A 20,149-nucleotide genomic window follows, 5' to 3' on the forward strand; every position below is an offset into this window, starting at 1 on the left:
TCTCACACAGTTATCCACTGGATAGTCCTGGTAGCTGTTATAGGCCTACTTATAGCCTACTTTTATGATCAGCCTTAAAAGGCTTAACCCGAACACACCCAAAACAAACACCCAAACATAATCCAACCATTTTGTTTTTAGTGAAGAAAAAAATCAAAGCTTCACTGTTAATGTGTGCAGTGATGAGTCATGTTGTGTGTAGAAGATCGATACTTCACTTCTGCCTCATGGTGATGTGAAAGAGCAGGACTCTGGAGTCTAAAAGGAGCTCTGTGACTTTCACGTGCTTCTCTCCATCTGTGCCTGAGTTTAGTGCGCACAGCCGTCCACTCAGTAATGTGGTTTCCTTTCACACAGGAGGCTGCAGTCGTGTGTTTGAGGCGTGGGCAACATTGTCTGTCGCGATGCTGTAATATTGTCATGGATTCAAAGTTGATGAAAACTTTTGCGCGTTGATTGCGTCTTCAGATCTACACGAGCACTCTGCACTTCGACGGAGAAACGGAGAAAGTCCTCTTTAGTTTTGACCTACATGTTTTTTTTTTCTTATTTTCTTTGCTGTATTTCATTATCGCATACGCTACTTTTTCACAGTGGTAAGTGTCAAAGACCGTGTTTGTTCGTAACTATCCAACTGTTTTTACCAGCAACGATCTGTGTTAAGAGCAGATGCTTCTGCGGGCGTCATAAAATACCCTTTTGTGTTAATGTGTTGCCATTATAAGTTCCAGGTTACAGCTACAAGCAGGAGCAGGAGCAGGGGCAGCACTAGGTCATTTTTCCTGGGGCACGTGTCCCAGTATAGATCTGTGCAGGAGACAAGCTCCTGTGCAGCTGGACTGCACAGACACTATGGACATGTGGTTTTCTAATTTACAGTTAACATATCATAGTGATGAGAGGATCAACCTGTAACCAGTGGGTGGGTCAGATGGCTCAGTATTAAGTTCTACAGCGGGTGCTGGTGCTGTGTGGATCAGACCCAAACTCTCCTCCGCTTTAGGTCATATTTCAGTAATGAAATAAACCAGGGATAGACACTTGACTTTTGCCTCTGTCTGTGATGTGTTTAGTTCTGCAAAAAGGTTAATCCCTTAAACCTCTCTATCTCTACATATATCATTATACAGTCTATGGCTGTGACAGGGCTGGTCCTTACCAGGATATGATGAGTAATCAAATATAGTTTACAGTCCATAAGGATGTTCTACAAAGCCTAAGCTTTTTATGTCATATAAAATCACCTCACATTCATGTGGTTAGAAGCATAAATGATTATGATCACACAGTGCAACATGCTTCAAATTCTCACCGTATTCGAGCTGGATTAAAAGCAACATGAAATGTGAGGCCAAGTATTTTATAAGCTATGTTTTAGTGTTTAGTCTAAACTCTGGAGGTTTGTCCACAGGGGTGTGAGGCTGCAGCTCACTGTGGACCCTCAGTGTGCTGAAGAACAGGGGCAGAACATAGAGAGGCAGCTGGGGGCTGGGGCTCCACAGAGACTGACACAGGAGTTGGGCACAAATAAACAGCGTGTTGAATAAGAGTTGCATTTACTTATACTATAATACAGGTAAATGTCTAACTTGCGGGATAATTCTCAGTTAGGCTACTGTATGCATTTATTTATCTAAAATCTAACAGATTAGAGGAAATTACATCTGTTTTGTGTAAATTTCATATTACGATTATATACAAGAGAAAGGGGTCTGTGCCACAGTATAGCTGTAGATCTAGTGACGTCCCTGGCTACAAGTGGATGAGAGTCACACAGAGTTTACATTTTATGCCATAGTCTATATGCAGTGCATATAGACTATGGCACCATCAAAAATGCTGCACAAAGCAGAGACAATCCAGATACCGCCTACCTCCCATTACACTGCTTACATAATAGTAACAGTCCTTTTAGACTGTTCATCACTATTCTGTTTACAGAATGTGTTTGAATGTGTATCTTATGTTTATAGATCACAATGGAACCGGTAATCCTAAACAGTCATGGTCACAACCTGTCGGCAGCTTCTCGCCCTGTTTTCAACTCCAGCTGCCGCTTCGATGAGGAGTTCAAATACATTCTTCTGCCTGTCTCCTACAGTCTGGTATTTGTGATTGGATTTGTGCTTAATGCCATGGCCCTATGGTTGTTTCTAAAGATGCGACCGTGGAATCCCAGCACTGTCTACATGTTCCACCTCGCACTGTCAGACTTCCTCTATGTCATCTCCCTGCCCACACTCATCTACTACTACGCCAACCGCAGCCACTGGCCGTTTGGAGTAGCCGCCTGCAAAATTGTGAGATTCCTATTCTATGCAAACTTGTACTGCAGCATCCTCTTCCTCACTTGCATCAGTGTGCACCGCTACCTGGGTATTTGTCATCCCATCAAAACTCTGACCCTGGTAAAGCCCCGTCATGCTCATCTGGTGTGTGGACTGGTCTGGGGGGTGGTCACCGTGTGCCTAGTGCCAAATCTGATTTTTGTAACTACTTCCAGGCGGGACAATGATACGATCTGTCATGACACCACCAGCCAGAATGCCTTCAATGAGTATGTGGACTACAGCTCTGTCGTCATGGTGCTTCTGTTTGGGGTCCCCTTCACTGTCATTATGGTGTGCTACTGCCTCATGGCCAGGTCACTTTGCAAGCCCCGAGTGGGATTATCTGCCAACCAACAAGGAAATGCCTCTCGTCAGAAGTCTGTTAAACTGATTGTAATTGTGCTGGTGGTCTTTGCTGTCAGCTTTGTTCCCTTTCACATAACAAGGACCCTCTACTACACCGCCCGCGTGCTGGATGCCAACTGTGAATTCCTCAACATTGTCAACTTCACGTACAAGATCACCAGACCGCTAGCCAGTGTTAACAGCTGCATAGACCCAATTTTATATTTTCTGGCAGGTGACCACTACCGCTCCAAACTGAGGACTGTTCTGACGGGAAAAAGACAAACCCTAAGTGGCCAGGTCCAACAGAACAGTCAAACGCAACCCAAAAATAACATTGCTATGAACTCACAAAATAAAACGGCCAAGGAGGTGGTGACAATGGCGAGCTAGATAGAGTTACAACTTCTTTTTACGATGCATTTGCACTGAGGTACTATAGAACATTTATTTTATTTTTATATATTTTTTTATAACATTTATTTCCCACATCTCTGTTTCTAGCTATTGTTCATTAATACTTTTACATGATAATGAGAAAGACTGTTTTCATGAGCTGGTGTGAATCTTGTCTATAAACACTGTATGATCCCATGCTTCCTGCTTCTTCTAAAATATTTTGGCGTTTCCCAGAGACCTCAGCTCCAGGCTCCAGCTGTTTTTGTTCTTCTGCTCTGACAGCTGATCAGTTTAGCACATTTTCTTTCTCAATCAAGTGATTTCCCCTTTTTCTTTTGCCTGTGGGGCCAGTTATTTTTTGTTATTTGTTGTTATCTGAATGCATAATCCTGGTTTTAGAAATGTGTAATGAGCTATTTACATTGTCGATTCTCACTGAACACATCGAAACTATGAAGGAACACGCGTGGAATGTAGTACAAAACATTCAATAAATTCAAAATAAATATAATTACAAAAAAAAAAAAAAAAGAAAAAACAGATTTAAAAAAATATCCCATCTTTACTTTGCTCACTGGTTTGCACTCTTGGCATTCCTTGACCCTGACATGGTGCACCTGTCAAGTGAAAACCAGGGCCTCTTGGAAGAAGGCTGAGGGTCTGCAGAGCTGTGCAGAAAGAAAAAGGTGGCTACTTTGAAGAATTAGAATATAAAATATAAATCATATTCAGATCTTTGCTACATAATTCCACATATATGGGATCATCTGGGACCATATATAGGCTAGATGTTTTCCTGTGTGTCTAAAATGCAGAAAGTGGCAAACATAAAGAAAAATAAAATAAAAAAAATGAATGAATGAGGAGGTGTGTCCAAACTTTGGGCTGGTAGTGTATATTTTTGTACATTTATACGAATTAATAACGAGATTATCATAAACATGGTCCATGGAAAACATTTTTGGAATTGGAAATTCCCCCAAGAGCATTTCTCCTTTAGCCTAGTGTTATAAAACGAGGTGTTAATTGGCTTTTTAAGAAGTTTGTCTTCATCTGTGGCCATCCAACATCTCATCTAATCATTAAATAATACACTGGTTTTACATGGCTGGACGTCCTAATCATGGAATTAAACCAAGTATCGCATTAAAACCATTTATAATTTGCAAATACCACCGTAAAATCCCAATTTCTTATGCCTCATTGTGAGTTGTAGCGACCTTAATAGCTCACTGGCGCCACCTTGTGGGGTAACGTCGGCGGAAGTTAAAGTTGTTGGACACTACGCGGCTCCTGTAGAAAACAACACGTGCAAAAGGCCTCTTCTGTAAGTCGTTCTTTTGTTTCTTTCGTTTATAACATGTTGATATATATATATATTTTATAATCATGGCGTCCATTGTGTGGATTAAAGACCAAGGCTGCACAGTAACACACTAAAGCTGAGGGTTCCTTTACCAGAGGAAAAAAAATGAATCATGTCTGAACTTACAAAATCAAACCTTAAAATGTCTGTATGTAGGCCCGTGAGTGTAAAATTAATACTATCAGTATTAGTATTTTTCTTTTTGTTTCTTTGTTTTTTTATCCATATATGTGCGATTTCACAGACAATACTGACAAAGAATTGTTCATGAGGTGACACTGCTCAAGGACACTGCCCAGCCCCAGCAAACAACATGCACATGAGGTTTTTTCAGATGAAGAGGCGCTTACCATTACTGAATAGCCAAGAAAAAAATAAAATAAAAATAAGTGATAATTATCTAACTTAACTGAGCTGACCTGAACCTGATGGAGCAGATAAAACAATCTGTAAAAGTGCAAACATGGTAGAATGGACAGATATCACATAAATCACATTTATTTATTACCTCATGTCTGAGTTGTTGGAGTTGGCATTTTAGGGCGATGTTGGAGTTCACAAATCCACTTTTAAACCCTGAACTCTGTTGCTGTTTTATCAGTGTAAAATGTATCATTAAATACATTTAAACCTCATAATTTTGACATAAAATATAATGTTTGGTATTTTGACCCCACTGTGCTCCTTGTATTCTGGTCTTATTGTGGCTCTGGCTCCATCATAGTAAAGATAAAATGGAGGAACAGAGGAGGTAGAGAAAGAGGGATAGAAACACTGGAGGAGAAGTGACAGGGTGAAGAAGGAGGGAGACGCCGGTGAGTGCTGCCAACACTCAGATACTTTGATTGTTTGAAGTGAAATAATTGCAGTATTATAAAAAAAAACACATTATTAAAAAACTCAATATCTGCTTTTGTGGAAAAAAGGAAAGAAGAAAATATGCAAACCACAGCCTCTTTTTATGATGATAAAATACACCTTTTAAATGAAAGGTTTTTAGAAATCTGACTTTTCAATAGTACAAATTTAATAAAAAATATTGTTAAAAAAATTAAGAAGAAACAAGACAAACTAATTTAATTTGAGCTTGAATTGTGCACACATAAATAACTGTTATTACACAGACAAGAAATTAAACTTCTTGATGAACCATTACAGTAAAAAGTGATATATAGGACATTTTTTCTTTTTTTTTCATTGCTTGTGCAAAATATTTTTTTCCCCTCATAAATATACAACTACATTTTTTGTTTCCTCTCTAAAGAAAGATTTACTATGACAAAATTACATTTAAATATCTTTGTCTATTTTGACAGGTTTCCCATGCATTTTAAAACACTTTTTACTCATAAATTATTGAAACAAATAAAATACAGATATGTAATATTTTACTTTTATGTAATAATTTATAATTTTGATGAAATAATTATCTGGACTTAAATGTATTACAGTACAGAGCAGATTTACTTCTAAAAGCTGGACTTTGCAGAAAACATTGATTTACAGTTAAATACACCCACACTGCGCCTCAGAGTGATGCATCTGTTGAGACTTGAACATTTTTGTGTTTCTCTTGTTTGCCAAATTATAAGGCAGAGACGAGGGATTTCAAGGACGCACGGACTTCAATTTAATCGAAGAGGCTGCGAGTGGAGTGGAAGAGTGACACACAGAGGAGAGAAGTTCATTATTCTGCTGAAAAGGAAACCAATGGCTTTCACCGTTGCTATGGAGACGGCCTTTCTTCGGCAGTCAGACCTATGATAAGGTACTTCACAGCATTAAGCACAATTATTGCAAGGTAAAAAGGGGAAATATTGCTTGCCAATGCTAATAGATGTTAGATATTGATTGGCGTGAAGATTTGTGGGAATGGGTGCCCCGAGCTGCTACACCTGCCGAGGCAACGCTGGATCAAATCTGTTCTAGATGAAGAAGGATAGGCCTTTGTCCTGTGAGGTTAAAAGTTAGTTTGATCTTTAAACTGAATAAAGTATAGAAAATGTAACATGAGAGACAAGCATCATTGTATCATATTGATGTTAAATTTCAATGCAGTGAAACACTTTTATAGAGAAAATGTACTTGTGCTTAAGGTCTCATTATTGTTGACAGCTATAATCCTGCATTTTCATCATTAGTGTGTTCATAGCTATTTTGTTGCCAAGTGACCCTGCTCGCGCTGTTCCACAAAAGCAGGTTGGCCTTGGCAGCCGCGAGGTCACCACCCTACACCACTCCCGCTGTTGGGGGGTGCTGTGAGTTAGTAGCTGGGTGTGCGGTTGGTTGGAGGATTAGCATAGAGCAGATCCAGTGTTGGGGGGGACTGGGTGGTGGTGGGGGGCAAATTGTTTTAACCCCTATTACAGCAACCGCACGGTGCTTCTCTTATCTAGGCCTCTGCAGCCACTCATTAATATTCCCTACATATGGCACTGCTTTCTGTATCATTGTCTATTAATGGGAGGGATAATCGCTCATTCAATTATCAGGCAGTCAGCAAAAGACCAACCGTGCCTGTGCAGCTCTGGTTCACACACAGTGGCACAGCCCGAAACAGAGGTGTGCCAATGAGAAGGTGAGAGCGATAGCAGGGATTACAACATATTAGCTGCTTTAATAAGGTGGCCAGCACCACCCATGCACAGCAAAAATATGGATCTGTTGGCTATAAGAAACATGCACAGCCGCAAAACATATTTTTCTAAGTTTGACCTAGAAGTACTGAAAGTAACACACACATTAACTTCTTTACATCATGGTCATTGTCAATTTGCAAAGGTTATATAGTTTTATACTCAGGTCCAGTCCAAAGGCTCTATAAGTGGCTGAAGTAAGCGTGACCCTGGCGTCTGCGGGCCAAGGCTCTTTGCGATGATCAAATGTGGCGTTGATCCCTGTTGAGCTGTGCTTTGTGGCTGCAGGACCTGAGCTGTGTGTCTGCCTGCTGCTGAGGCCTTGGCCTGGATACAAGGGCTACTGATAATGGTTTGACCTCTGGCTGTTTTGACCTGGAAGGTCCTTGTTGAGTCAACATGAACAGCCTCACAATGAAAGAGAGGTAGAGTTGGACTAAGGCTGTGGTGTTCCTGAGTTTCTAGACGAGAAACTGCTACAAGCGGGGGTGCACTGGGAGAGTGTGAAAGAGATAGGAGGTGAAATGTTAACAAAATCTTATAAAATATGTAGTTTGATAAATTTTCGCATTCTGAATGAACCGGAGGCGGCTGCAGCTATGGAGGTCCTTTGTTGGAGGTCCCATTTTCTCTGGCAGAGCAGCACGCTCACAGGGTCAGCGAAGTTACGAAAGTAATTAAAGCTTGGTGATTCACTGCCTGCTGCACAGAAAAGAAAGCAAGCTGTCATTCTGATTTAGAAAAATAAATTACAATTTTAATAATGGGGGCGGATGGGGGTGCGAGAACATCTAGAGCTGAGCAGGGTTGGGGGGAGGCGGTGTGGGCATGTTGGATGGGAGGAGGGTCGAGGGGGTTGCTGGCTGCCTACTTATCAATAGTTGCAATTTTTTGAAACCGCATCGGTAGTACATTGCGAGAGCACAAGTGCCCTTAAAAAAAGAAAACCCTGGAACATTAACATACTGATTTCATGCGCATGGCAAAGGGCCTGAGCCAATATCAGAGAGGACTCAGCAGTCCTATTGTCTGCTGGGACTCTGGTCCCCTCTGATATGAAAATTCAATTATTTTATAACTAGATCTGGCGCTGCGTTTTGACAGTCACCGTTAGCGCCTTGCCAGCTGCATCAGTGTGGGGGACCAGAGGCTCCTGATAGCGAGAGGGAGGCCTTTCAGACATTGACATGTTTTTGGGGGACAAGATTGCCTAAATGTGTTGCATTTAGGGGCTGAAAGTTAATCTAATGCACCACCATTATCTCACTCAGGTAATTCCAATACCGGCCTCAATCTATGTTTACGCTCTTGCACACACTCGCATACTCGCACATCCATTCATTCTTCAGCACTTTGAATCTGATTCCCAGGCTTTCTGCATCCAAACAGGTTATGTATTTATTTATTTCCTGGCAGTGCACATTCTCAGGGTCCCGGAAACTATATAAAATGGAAGTTGTTTTCTAAGAGGCATCAGCAGTTTTGAGCAAATGATTCTGTAGAAAGACACACAAGAACTAGGAAAAAGTACTCAATATATAGACACTATTCAAATGAAACAGTTTTATGTTTACTTTTCCGGTGCAATCACATTCACACCTGATACAGTTTACAACTTCGTTTTTATTTGTTGCTAGGCAGATTTACTATTATAACCTAAACAAATTTCCATAACTGCAGATATATTAACAGCTGCATGTGGAAACTTTGAAGTGGTATCCATGCAGTCAGATAGGCTTGCCTAATTTCTGGAGTTTATGGGACAAAACCCTTTCATTTCATTGTAAGTGTTCTGAGGGGGGTCTTGTAGAGAACAGGAAGCAGCCCCCTGGAATGGCCCTCTCACTGTGTTGTCCCTATTAAGGCAGCCTGGGAGAAGACGTACCTGCCTCTGCTCATTAGGCCGCCGTGGAGTACGCGCTCAGGCCGCACAAGAATGGAACATTAATTAGTATTCTCTGCAGGGGGAACTGCCATTAGCACTTAATTAGTAGTACAAGTACTATTCAGCCAGGCCGCCTGTTAGAGTCTGACACAATATGTTTCTATGTGTGTCTCATGGCAAATGTGCACAAATGACAGCTGTTTGTGTGCTTGCTGTTGTGTAGATTTAGGTAGTATGTGAGTACTATGTATCCATTTGTTTAGTAGCTGTTACTTCAGATTTGTGATTCTGAACAGAAAAAAACAAAAACTATTAAATATTTTAGTTTCAAGATAACATCATAACCAAAAATAAACCTTGATTACAAATTTGACTGAGCGATATAAACGGACAAATAAAAGCTGAAACAAACTGAAACAATTTATCTCACATTTATTCCATGAATTTTTTGTTCTTGTAATTATATTCTGACCTGCACAACCAATTGTAGATCGACCAAAGAGTGATCCCTAATCCCTAATCATAGTCTAATCACAACTGTGCTAAAACCAGGACTAATCTTAGACTAAACATTTTCTAAACCTCAACAAATCTAGAATATTCATAATCTAGAACTAAAGAAACTCTATACTGTGACCAATTAGAACTTATTGTTGGCAATAGGCAAGGGATGTGATAGAAATGATCATGAACAAATAATTGCACTTAACAAATATTATTAATAACTGTTATAGAATTGTACATTGTTATAAGTGAAATCAACATTGATCTAGAGAGAACGACACTAAGTATAGCCTTTTCTGTACAATCTGGTCATATAATATCTTTTATCTTTGCTAAACGTACCACGGACCATTGTTCTCTTCTTTAGTAATGCTGTTTACTGGTATGACTCAGTACATGATATTTTCAGACAAAGTAATGGTCTACATCTACAGATTAAATTCTCCACCAAAGCTTTAAATAAAATTAAATCTGTAAAGTACATTAGCAGTTGAAACATTTTCTGATGTTAGTAGCTGCCTGAAAACCTGTACCTGACATTTAAAACATCAGATTTAGCTATAATAATAATCTTGCCTCAGCTCTGAAATCAAAAACCTTTTAAAGTTTTCTTTAAAAATTTTAACTCTGTTTTGCCTCCTCAGCGGTGTTGACCTGAACAAGGGCAAATGCTGCTGCCATCCTGCCGTGCTGCCCGGCCGCACTGGTACAGTGTGTGATTAGGGGATTGGGGTCAACCTCCTCTCATTTGGACTTGGGGAAGTTTCTTTGATCTGCAAGTGGGCATTCTTCTCTCCTCTTTTCTCTGTTCTCAGTCCAGTGTTGTCACCACAGAGGCCGACAAGGGAGGCTGTTAACCCACCTCTCAGTCGACTCTCTCCAGCCACTGCTCCACATCACCTCCCCTGTTTCTCTGGATCGTGGCTGCGCCGGTACCTTTCACTTCCCGAAATCTGAGAGGCGGAGAGGCTGTCATTTGCCAATTTGGACTGAATGGGCTGGACAGCGGATTGAATGTCGTTTTCCCACCAGGCTGCACCATCCACACCAGCAGGGGAGGGAGGGGCGCACCGGGAGTGGGGTGTAATGCTAGAGTAAAATTAGAGCTTTGATGGCAGCTAATGTGTGTGATGGGTGGCACCAACGTGGATTTCCAGTCAGGACGCCACAGGTTCTCCAAATCTCTCTCTGTCTCAGCCGAGTGACACACCTTTAAGATTATGCGGGCCCGGCCTCCATTCACAACACTGTAATTTCTCCCTGATCACTCTAATTACACATCTCTCTTACTCAGGCTAAAACCATGGAGCAGACCGGCCCTGTTTCCCTGTTTCACATGCCGTCAGCCTCGCTGGGATGAAAGACAGTGCCGAACGACTAGCTCATATTCCAAGGACAGGTGAGAAGCGGGCATGCACAGATTTTGTTACCAAAGTCTTCCACTTAACATCCTCTGCTTAAAATACTTGTGAGCGATGAGACGATGAGTCCAATGACAGAAAGTAAATCATAAACCCTTTGAAAAATGGGCACATGTGATCTGAGTGGCTGGTGATATTCAACACCGTGTAAACAGAATGTGTATAACAAATGAAACTTTTTACATGTTTTTATGACGGGACAAGGATCTTTTCTGAGCCCTGACAAATTCATGCACGTATCAGTTAGTTAATTACTATCCATAGATACGAAAACCCTTTAGAGTTCTTTCCTTTAGGGGTTTTAAAATCCACATTAATCACTGGCAGTCTGAGAAGGCACCCCACCCACCCGGTCCCGCCGAGAGACACGAGGTGGGTGAAATACAACACTGGGACCTGCCCGAGGCCACACACACACCTCTAGATGTTTTGATAGGATCTAGGACACGAGCGCTGCAGAGACGCTCACACATATGGAGGGTTGAAGGCGTCTTAAATATCCATATCAATCTGCGGGCCTGTCAACTTGACAATGATGGAAACACAACGCCATTAGCAGCAGAAGTGTGATCCTGGTGTGTGCAACATTAGAGGAATGGATGGTTTTGTGAAGACATTCCCTTGGAGTTCAGCCAGCGTGCCGTTAGTCTAATGTGATCGGCTGTGCACAATACAGTAAATATACTCTTAACCTCCTAACGGACTAGACATGGTTGTGAATTGCTCTGTTTCTCTGGTATGAGCATACATCAGGGAGAGAGTGGTCTAATCTTGTCTAAACTGAATCTGATTGCATTGGGTTTATTGTCAGCCTGTCTCATTTTGGTAATGCATATACGCTTGTGTCCGTGTGCTGTGATTGTCCTCTTCCTGCTGCATAGAGACCATTGTGCTGTGCGCTCCGTGTGATGGGACATGTTTTGTTTTTGGGCTCTTTCACACCAGCTCTATTTTTTTAACACAATAGCCCTTGCTGCTCTCACTCCGCATGGCAAGCCTTTTAAACAGGAAGCTCCAGGTCAGTTTCCCCTGCCAAGTTTTGCAGCCTGCCATGTTGTCTATTCTGCTCAGCTATTTAAAAAATGTTGAATATCAACAATGGCTTTCACTGGTGCATTGTCAACTTTTGTATGAAGCAATCTTGGCTGAATGAGATGGGTCCCAGAGCAGGGAGAGCTCAGCTGCAGTGTGCACACCAGGGCTGGACGCTTTTCCACTCTTTCTCTGCTTCTCGGCCATCGTGCAGCTTCTTCTCGGAGATTGCTGGTGGCTGTTGAGCTTGTTCCTCTCTGATCTCTTCCTGTGGTTGGTGAAGGCTGTTGACTGCAGACTGGTGTGGAAGGTGTGTCTGACGAGGACTGGAAGCAGCAGCCGCCTTGGAGAAGCCACAGCTTGGTGAGTGTCCTCAGTTTACTGGCCAGAGTGGGAGGAGGTTAGCAGTAAAGGTAGGAGCGAAGAGGGAGGGGATGTTCTGAGAGATGGAGCACCACAGTGTTATATCGATGTACTCTCCCTGCTAACAAACAACCTCGGATGGGGATAGTGACGGCACTGCATTTCACCTGTTGCTTTTGGAATTTTAGACATTTAAATTCAATACATACATAAATAAAATCACAAAAATCATTAGAATCTTTAAATGACAGCACTTTTAGTTATTTTTTCAAGTTTATTCCTATAATTGTTTGTAGATAGCAAATATCAGGGGATTTATACTGATCACAAGTGCACACATCTATGTTTGTGTACGACATAGATGAAAGGACAGAGAGAGAGAGAGCTTGCAGATAATGGTAGCTTAAGCTCTTTGTCCTGCTGTCAGACACAAGAGGAGCGAGTGCAGAAATCGTGCTAAAGCAGCAGTAACATCTTGTATGTTACATTGACATATCTGTCTGTGGGGCAATGAGCCGTTCCCTCAGCACGCTTTTGGCTCCATGCGTTATCTTTACTTTATACATTATTATTATGTACATTGTTGGTGTAGCCACAAAAATCAAGTCTTTTTGCCTCAATGTACTACATCATTTATACATATATTCTACTTTTTAAACTCTTTTTATTATTTGATTTTTAGGGTTAATATTAAGGTTAAAATGTAGTAAATAAATGCAGTATATTCATTTAATAAATTCAATGTAATATGTGCTATATTTTGCATTTTTTATTTATTTTTTTACCTGATTATATTTAAATCAAACAAAATAGATTTTATAATAATACACTTTTTTTTTACATAACTTTTTGTCTATTTTGTTTGTGTGTATTTATTTTGTCTGTTGTCTATCCCCTCACACAGATGTCTAAATAATTGTCTTTGTCTAAATAATAGTTTTATTTTTGTGTAAATTCTGTCTGGCCCCGCAGAACCGGGCTGTCCTCCGTGTCACCTCCTGGAGCTCGGTGCAAGGTGACCATCCTCACCCGGGACCCGCTCATCCATTATCATGTCAACGCAGGAGCACCCCACCTTCGTTTGCTCTTCTCCCACAAGACGAAGCATAATGAAACAGCAATAATCGCCGCACTCATCTCGTCATGCTCAAGGTAATTAATATATTTGGAGGGCGATGGCTAACTCTTAATTAAACTGTGTCTTATTAATGAGAGTTGGGCAGTGACAAATTTTACGAGTCATATCTGTTTTATCAAGTGCCTGACTCTCAACACAAATTTGTCACTTTCTCCCAAATCACTATGATTGTGTGTAATGGTACTCATGATTTATATATCAATTTAAGGTTGTTTGTTTCCTTTTTTAAGGTTTAATAAATTACCTCTGATAATTACCTTGCATACTTAGGGTTCTTTAAGTCCCAATTTCTGCAATTAATGTGATGCATAGTGGCGTAACAAGTTAATTTTGGAAAGTGCAGATAGCAATATAACAACATAAATCATATTAGAAAATTTGCTCTATTTAATTAATTAAAGTTACACTGCAAATTAATTGTGTATTCTCACAATATTATCTTAAACTAATGAAGGCCTGACAAAGGAAATGTTTCATTTTTTATACAGGCTAGATTAGTGGGATCTTAATTAAGCCTAAAACAAAAGAGAGCTGCTTGCTTGGGCGCAGCGCAAACCAAAAAGTGACCATTCAGCAAAAAAACTGAAAGTTTTCTTTTGTTTGTGCCAAAGTGAACATGGCAGTGATTCAAAAGATACATGAGAAATAATGACCGCAGTAATTAGCCAGGAGCCAATACCAGCATTTAAAGAGAGGATCGTATGGAGTTAGTGCTTCGATAGTGACTGACTGCAGCTTTTCTTCTGCTGTCAATAAAAGACATTCAAACTGCAATTGCAATTTAGAACATGCAAAAAGTATTTTTTCCTGGTGCAATATGCTGTATTTTGAGAAGCTTTATGGATAAAATAACATTTTTCTAATCTCTTCTTGTTGCAGTTATTAATGCAGCAACAAGCACCCACTCAGAAATAAAATCATATTTTATAAACATTTTCTGCCTAATTTCATCTCAATTGAAACTTGCTGCTAATGGCTCTGGGGTCATCACTCTCAACCATTTACTGTTATTTTTTCTATTTAACGGACCATATCCCAAATGCCTCCATGTGACTGTTCCCTAATCGGCTGCTTAAAACCTCTTTCAGTGATGACTAATAATGATTGTATATTCATTTAAAAATGCACTCACTGATGTCTCCTAGTGTGCTGTTAATTTTATTAGATTTTAGCCTCATTAGTCAATAAGCACTGGTAAATGTACGTGTCAATTACAGGAGCTGAAAGGGTCAGTGAGCATATTAATTTAGAGCCGCACAGACCGCTGCGTTTGATGATGCTTGTAACTGTGATTAACCCGGCAGCATTCTGAAATCCTGACGTGATAAGTGACATTAACAACCGAGTGAGGAAGTCTTGCCGTGACTGTGAGTGCGCTGTGGTCACGCCTTGTCTGTTCACCACTGTTAGGTATAAAAGAGATTATAGTGTTAGCGTTGGACATAATGAAGAGGGACATGCTTGGTCTGCCAACAAGAAAAATGTTTGTGAAGCGCTGAAACAGTTTTGGCTAAGATACACTAAAGTAATTCCTGATTTCTCCCAGGTTCAGTTAACTTCCTAGTGAAATGTCTTTAATCAAATATATATATCAAATGAATTAAAGAGGAAATATGTTATTCTCTGTTAAAGAAACTCATTCCCTCCATGTGGCAAATGTTTGTAACACTTTATTACTGCCTCACATCTAATTATTTAAGGAACTAATGCAAAAAACACTACTGCTAAACTTCACATGCCATAAGGGTTGAAAAAAACTTTTAAAATATATATGTAGTGGTTATTCACCTTTTCTTTTTCTATCTTGTGTGCGTGTGAACAGGTTTATTATTCATTATATTATAACTATATTAAACGTTTTTTCTTTTAATAGAAGAGTGAAATAAATAGGTGATAATGGCACTACTTTTCTGCCCTAAATGACCCGTGAATATTATTTTACCTGTGTTGAACTGGGAGGACGCACCATTCACGTCCACACAATAGGAACAGCAGACCGTGCGTAAATTGTATCTTCATTTGCATTTGCATTCCTGCCCCCCTCCCCTTTCCTCCCACAATAAAAATCATGCCAATCTTAATGAGAAACTCTCACTGTGGTCGTAATTGATAATTCATTCTTTGTCGATTAGACCTGAACTCTCTCCTAAAGGCCCGGTCCAATGTCACTGCGCGGAGACAAAGTTTTTATCCCGGGATTTTCATGTTTTAATGTTTAACCATGTTGTGTTTGCGCGTGGTGCGTGCAGGGAGATGCTGGATATGGACCTGAACACTCAAAACACTGAAACGCAGAATATATTTTTACACAACGCCATTTCCTTTTCTTTTTAACTATGTATCTTCCACATGTTTAACTTTAACTCAGCCGCAGCTCTTAAGCCTAGAGCTTGCGCAGGATGTGGCTAATTAGGATTGGTTGCTACAAAGGTAGGATTAATGTGTCATTTTTGTGTAAATTAGTCATTCTAAAAGGATTTTAAATCTCTTAAATCTCGGTCTCTTGGTCAAACTGAACTAACATTTTCTCTCCGTGCCTGAAGGCCAAACAAACACATACATTGGCCTTGGTTATTCTGATCTTTTCAATTGAATTTTGGAATGAACCCCTAAACACATCTACCATGGTTTTATTCGTTCAAAACGCATGAGCGCATTGTTGTAAGAAAACTAGGCTGGACATGTTCAAACCCTGAGCATTGACGTGTGAGGTCCATGGAGCAGCGGCCCGTGCGCACAGCCCTCAGCCCTGTGCTTCAGGCCGGGTATTGAGGCCAGCACTGCACAGAGCGGGCTGCAGTGGTGGTCCCGCGCTGCTTAATGGGGGAAATTAGCCGCACGCAGGCCCTCATTACCAGGACCCAGGCTACTCCTGCAGCTTCTATTCTTCTCCTTTTCTACCGGTCCATTTCCATAAGCAGATTACAAGAGGATCAGTGCCGAGATGTAGCCAGATAAACAAATAACCGCTCCCGAGAAGGACGCGGCGACTAATTGGACGTGGTTTTTATGGCTCCCGAAACGCCCCATTAGAGGATAGACAGTCCGTGCGCTGATTGCGTCTCCTGCGTGTCTCTGGGGCCTATGTGTCTCCTGTGTGAGAGATAGGCTCGAGTGCGATTTCAAGTCCAATCAGATTTGCAATTTACAATTATTTAAAATTGACAAGGAAAATGCGATTAGCCGATTTGTCCAACCGGTTTTACAATTTGAGCCTCCTGAAATTACGCCATTTATTTATTTAGACCTATTTATTTGAAGCTGTAACACTTGTCAGTTGAAGTGTAGCCTACATCCTTTATTTTAGCGCGTGAGACCCAGTGGTTTGTTGTGTATAAACCTGTATCCTCTGTAGTTGGAGGTAGGAGTTGCACAAAGTCTGCGGGTGGTGAGATCTAAATGCGCATAGGCCACATGGTAATGCCATGTAAATGTGCGAGGTGTTAATGTCTGCTCTTGATGGTCAAGCGCTCCGTGTCATTAGCAGGTGTGAGCACTTTGGCTCTGTCTCTGGTTTCAGAGTTTTACCACGAGACGTAAATGTGCATATTTTTATACGAGACAATTAACAAGTGAACAAACAGGAGGTGTTGATTTTCGGACGAGCTGCGAATGAGGAGCGGGCGCTGAGCGAAGACTTCAACACGTCTCAAACAAACTTTTCCCCACAGAGCAGAGGGTCAGGCCAGGCCTCTCTTCTCCACAAGAGGTCGTTCATGTACTTTCCTGTGGAGCGGCTCTCAGTTAGAACCCAGCACAAGCCTCTACACGCCACCTTTACGCGTGCCTGCTGGAGTCTACGGCTCCCACTTAACCTTAATTGGCCTAGGCCAATGTAAGAGAGGAATCATTTTTGGTGAGACCAATAATGCTCAGAATTTTGGTGAATGTGAATTAGCCTATAAATGCAGGTGTATTTATTTTGATATATATGATTATATTTTTAGCTACTGAAAGCGATAAGATTTAAGTTAATTACAAAGAGAAACCCGTGTTTGTGTTAAAAATAACGAAGGGTAAATCCAGCCTAAGGCGCTGTCCTCTGGCCCTTCAGTCTGCTCCTCCAGCTGTTTGCTGAGTTCACGGCCTGCACTGAAACTTCCGACTTAAAAGCTCCAGTATCAGATTATAAACATTGTCAAGATAAGATAAAATATTAAAAAGATATAGGCTCTTGCAATAGTGTAATATAACCACGTGACGCATGTGTGTCTCCATGTGCGCTGCGCATGTGGACAACACTCTGCCTAAGCCCACATTTTACAGTTTAGCACAAGTTCTATAGATCAATCGTAAAGGGCATACAGTTCATAGTTTTAGGGCCTTTCCTTCATGATAAATGTTTAACTTAATCTTCCCATTTAGTGACATAATGTGTTAATGACTTTAATTGTATTTAGTTGTTGATATCTGCTGTATCAGATGAACCATAGGAAATGTGTAAAAACTCTGTCTCCCTCCTTTACTAACCAAAACACAGTGATGCGCGCTCTGATTGGCTGGAAGCTGATTGGCTGCGCTCTTCTCATTGTTATGCTGTCAATCCAGGTCACATGACGCGGCCGCTAGGCCTATTAACAGTGGAGGCAGGCGGACAAACTCAGACTTGAGTTTGAGAGAGGAGATCACGGACTGAACCGTCACCTGTGCTCAGAGAACTTCTCTTCACTCACTAAGGCTACCTCTATTTTTGCCTCTTAACTTTTTGTGCCGCGGGCACCCTCCAGCCGCCTGAATGTATAACATGATGGAGACCGAGCTGAAGACCCCACTGCCCCAGTCCAACTCGGGCTCGGCGCCGGGCAGCAAGAACAACAGCGTGAGCGACGCGGAGCGGGTAAAACGTCCCATGAACGCTTTCATGGTGTGGTCTCGGGGCCAACGCCGGAAGATGGCCCAGGAGAACCCCAAGATGCACAACTCAGAAATCAGCAAGCGCCTGGGAGCCGACTGGAAACTTCTAACGGACGCCGAGAAGCGGCCGTTCATCGACGAGGCCAAGCGACTGCGCGCAATGCACATGAAGGAACACCCGGATTACAAATACCGGCCACGCAGGAAGACCAAGACCCTGCTCAAGAAAGACAAGTATTCGCTGCCCGGGGGACTGTTGGCGCCAGGGACCAACCCCGTCAACAACTCTGTGTCAGTGGGACAGCGCATGGATGGTTACGCGCACATGAATGGCTGGACGAACAGCGCGTATTCACTGATGCAGGACCAGCTTGCATACCCGCAGCACCACAGCATGAACAGCCCACAGATCCAACAGATGCACCGCTACGAGATGGCCGGTCTGCAGTATCCCATGATGTCCTCTGCGCAGACTTATATGAACGCTGCGTCCACGTACAGCATGTCTCCGGCGTACACGCAGCAAAGTTCCAACATGGGCCTGAGCTCCATGGGATCCGTGTGCAAGAGCGAACCCAGCTCCCCGCCGCCCGCCATCACGTCACACTCACAGCGCGCGTGCCTTGGGGACCTGCGGGACATGATCAGCATGTACCTGCCCCCCGGAGGCGACAGCGCGGAGCACTCGTCCCTGCAGAGCACCCGGTTACACAGCGTACACCCACACTACCAGAGCGCAGGCACCGGTGTCAATGGCACACTGCCCCTGACGCACATCTGAAGCGCACTACAGACTCGAACTTTTATAAAGTACTTGGATACTTGAACATTTTGGTTGCTGAAACGTTCAAAACAATTTCAAAAAAGTTGGACTTGTCCATTGCGCTTTTGAAATGGACCCACTGAGCGTTGAACCGACGCGTAAGAGGCTTTTTATCACAAGTATAAGCAATCAACTTGTAGAAGAAGTGGACTTCTATATTTTAAGTAATGCCATATTTTCTGTAAATGAAAAGGCATCGTGGCCTCGTGAGGAGGCTGTGTATTTCAGAAAAGCTGGATGGAAAGTTCATAAATGTTTACACTTAAATTGTAGAATGTCGGTTGTATTGACTGTGTCCAAATTTTGTAGTCTTTTTTTGTCCTCGCCTTATAGTTTTAAATGAAATGTTAAGACTGTGCAGGTCGCAACCAGGTTTTATTTATAGTACGTTTTTCATTAGCTTGTGATCCCCATGTCGTGTGAAAAGACCCCATTGTTTTGTAAAATGTTTTGTTCTCCGATGGTTCTGACAGTGTCATGTTTACTCAGTTTCTTGAACGAAAAAGTTTATTTAAACTGACGTTTCTACATATTTTAAGACCATCCTCTATTCTTTAATGCTGAATAAATTTGTACAAAACTTAATTTATGATTCCGTGTTTTGTGTTACATGTGCATTTGTTTTTTAAAGTTTATTCAGTCCAGGGGCATTAAAAACTGTTCTGAAGCTCAGTCAACAAAGGCTCAACTTTTGTGTTATGGGCAAATAGAAAATGTCCATTTTTAGTGTTCGCACTAAATTGTGGTAACATTATCATAATAGTAGCCTTTTCATTCAATATCCATTTAAATTTAAAGATTTTTAATGTTATTTTTAATGTGTGTAAGTTTGAAATATAGAATGACTTAAAAATAAACTACATGTAGTGATTGTAGGATTGTCATTACATTGATTAACTAAATGTTACTGCCAAGTGTCTATATACATTTTTAAATACATTTAAATTATTAATTCAATTTAAATATACATTTTAAGCCAAACAATCTTAAAACTTGCTGCTTTTTTTTACAGCTCAAAGTAAAACTCTTAGATTCAGACAAACTTTATTAATC

General features: G+C 41.3%; 2 protein-coding genes across 2 annotated transcripts; both read left to right on the forward strand.

Moving 5' to 3' along the window:
* The first annotated feature begins 253 nt into the window (after positions 1–253).
* Positions 254–3,586, forward strand: p2ry4 (pyrimidinergic receptor P2Y4). Its single transcript, XM_033973849.2, has 2 exons — positions 254–596; positions 1,974–3,586. Exon 2 carries the CDS (start codon positions 1,980–1,982, stop codon positions 3,066–3,068), a length of 1,089 nt encoding a protein of 362 aa, XP_033829740.1. The 5' UTR covers positions 254–596; positions 1,974–1,979; the 3' UTR covers positions 3,069–3,586.
* A 14,441-nt stretch (positions 3,587–18,027) lies between these two features.
* sox3 (SRY-box transcription factor 3) lies at positions 18,028–19,681 on the forward strand. Its single transcript, XM_033973851.2, has one exon. It carries the CDS (start codon positions 18,155–18,157, stop codon positions 19,052–19,054), a length of 900 nt encoding a protein of 299 aa, XP_033829742.1. The 5' UTR covers positions 18,028–18,154; the 3' UTR covers positions 19,055–19,681.
* The last annotated feature ends 468 nt before the right edge of the window (positions 19,682–20,149 follow it).

Source organism: Periophthalmus magnuspinnatus, chromosome 10, assembly GCF_009829125.3.
Source record: "Periophthalmus magnuspinnatus isolate fPerMag1 chromosome 10, fPerMag1.2.pri, whole genome shotgun sequence".
Classification (NCBI taxonomy): Eukaryota; Metazoa; Chordata; class Actinopteri; order Gobiiformes; family Gobiidae; genus Periophthalmus; species Periophthalmus magnuspinnatus.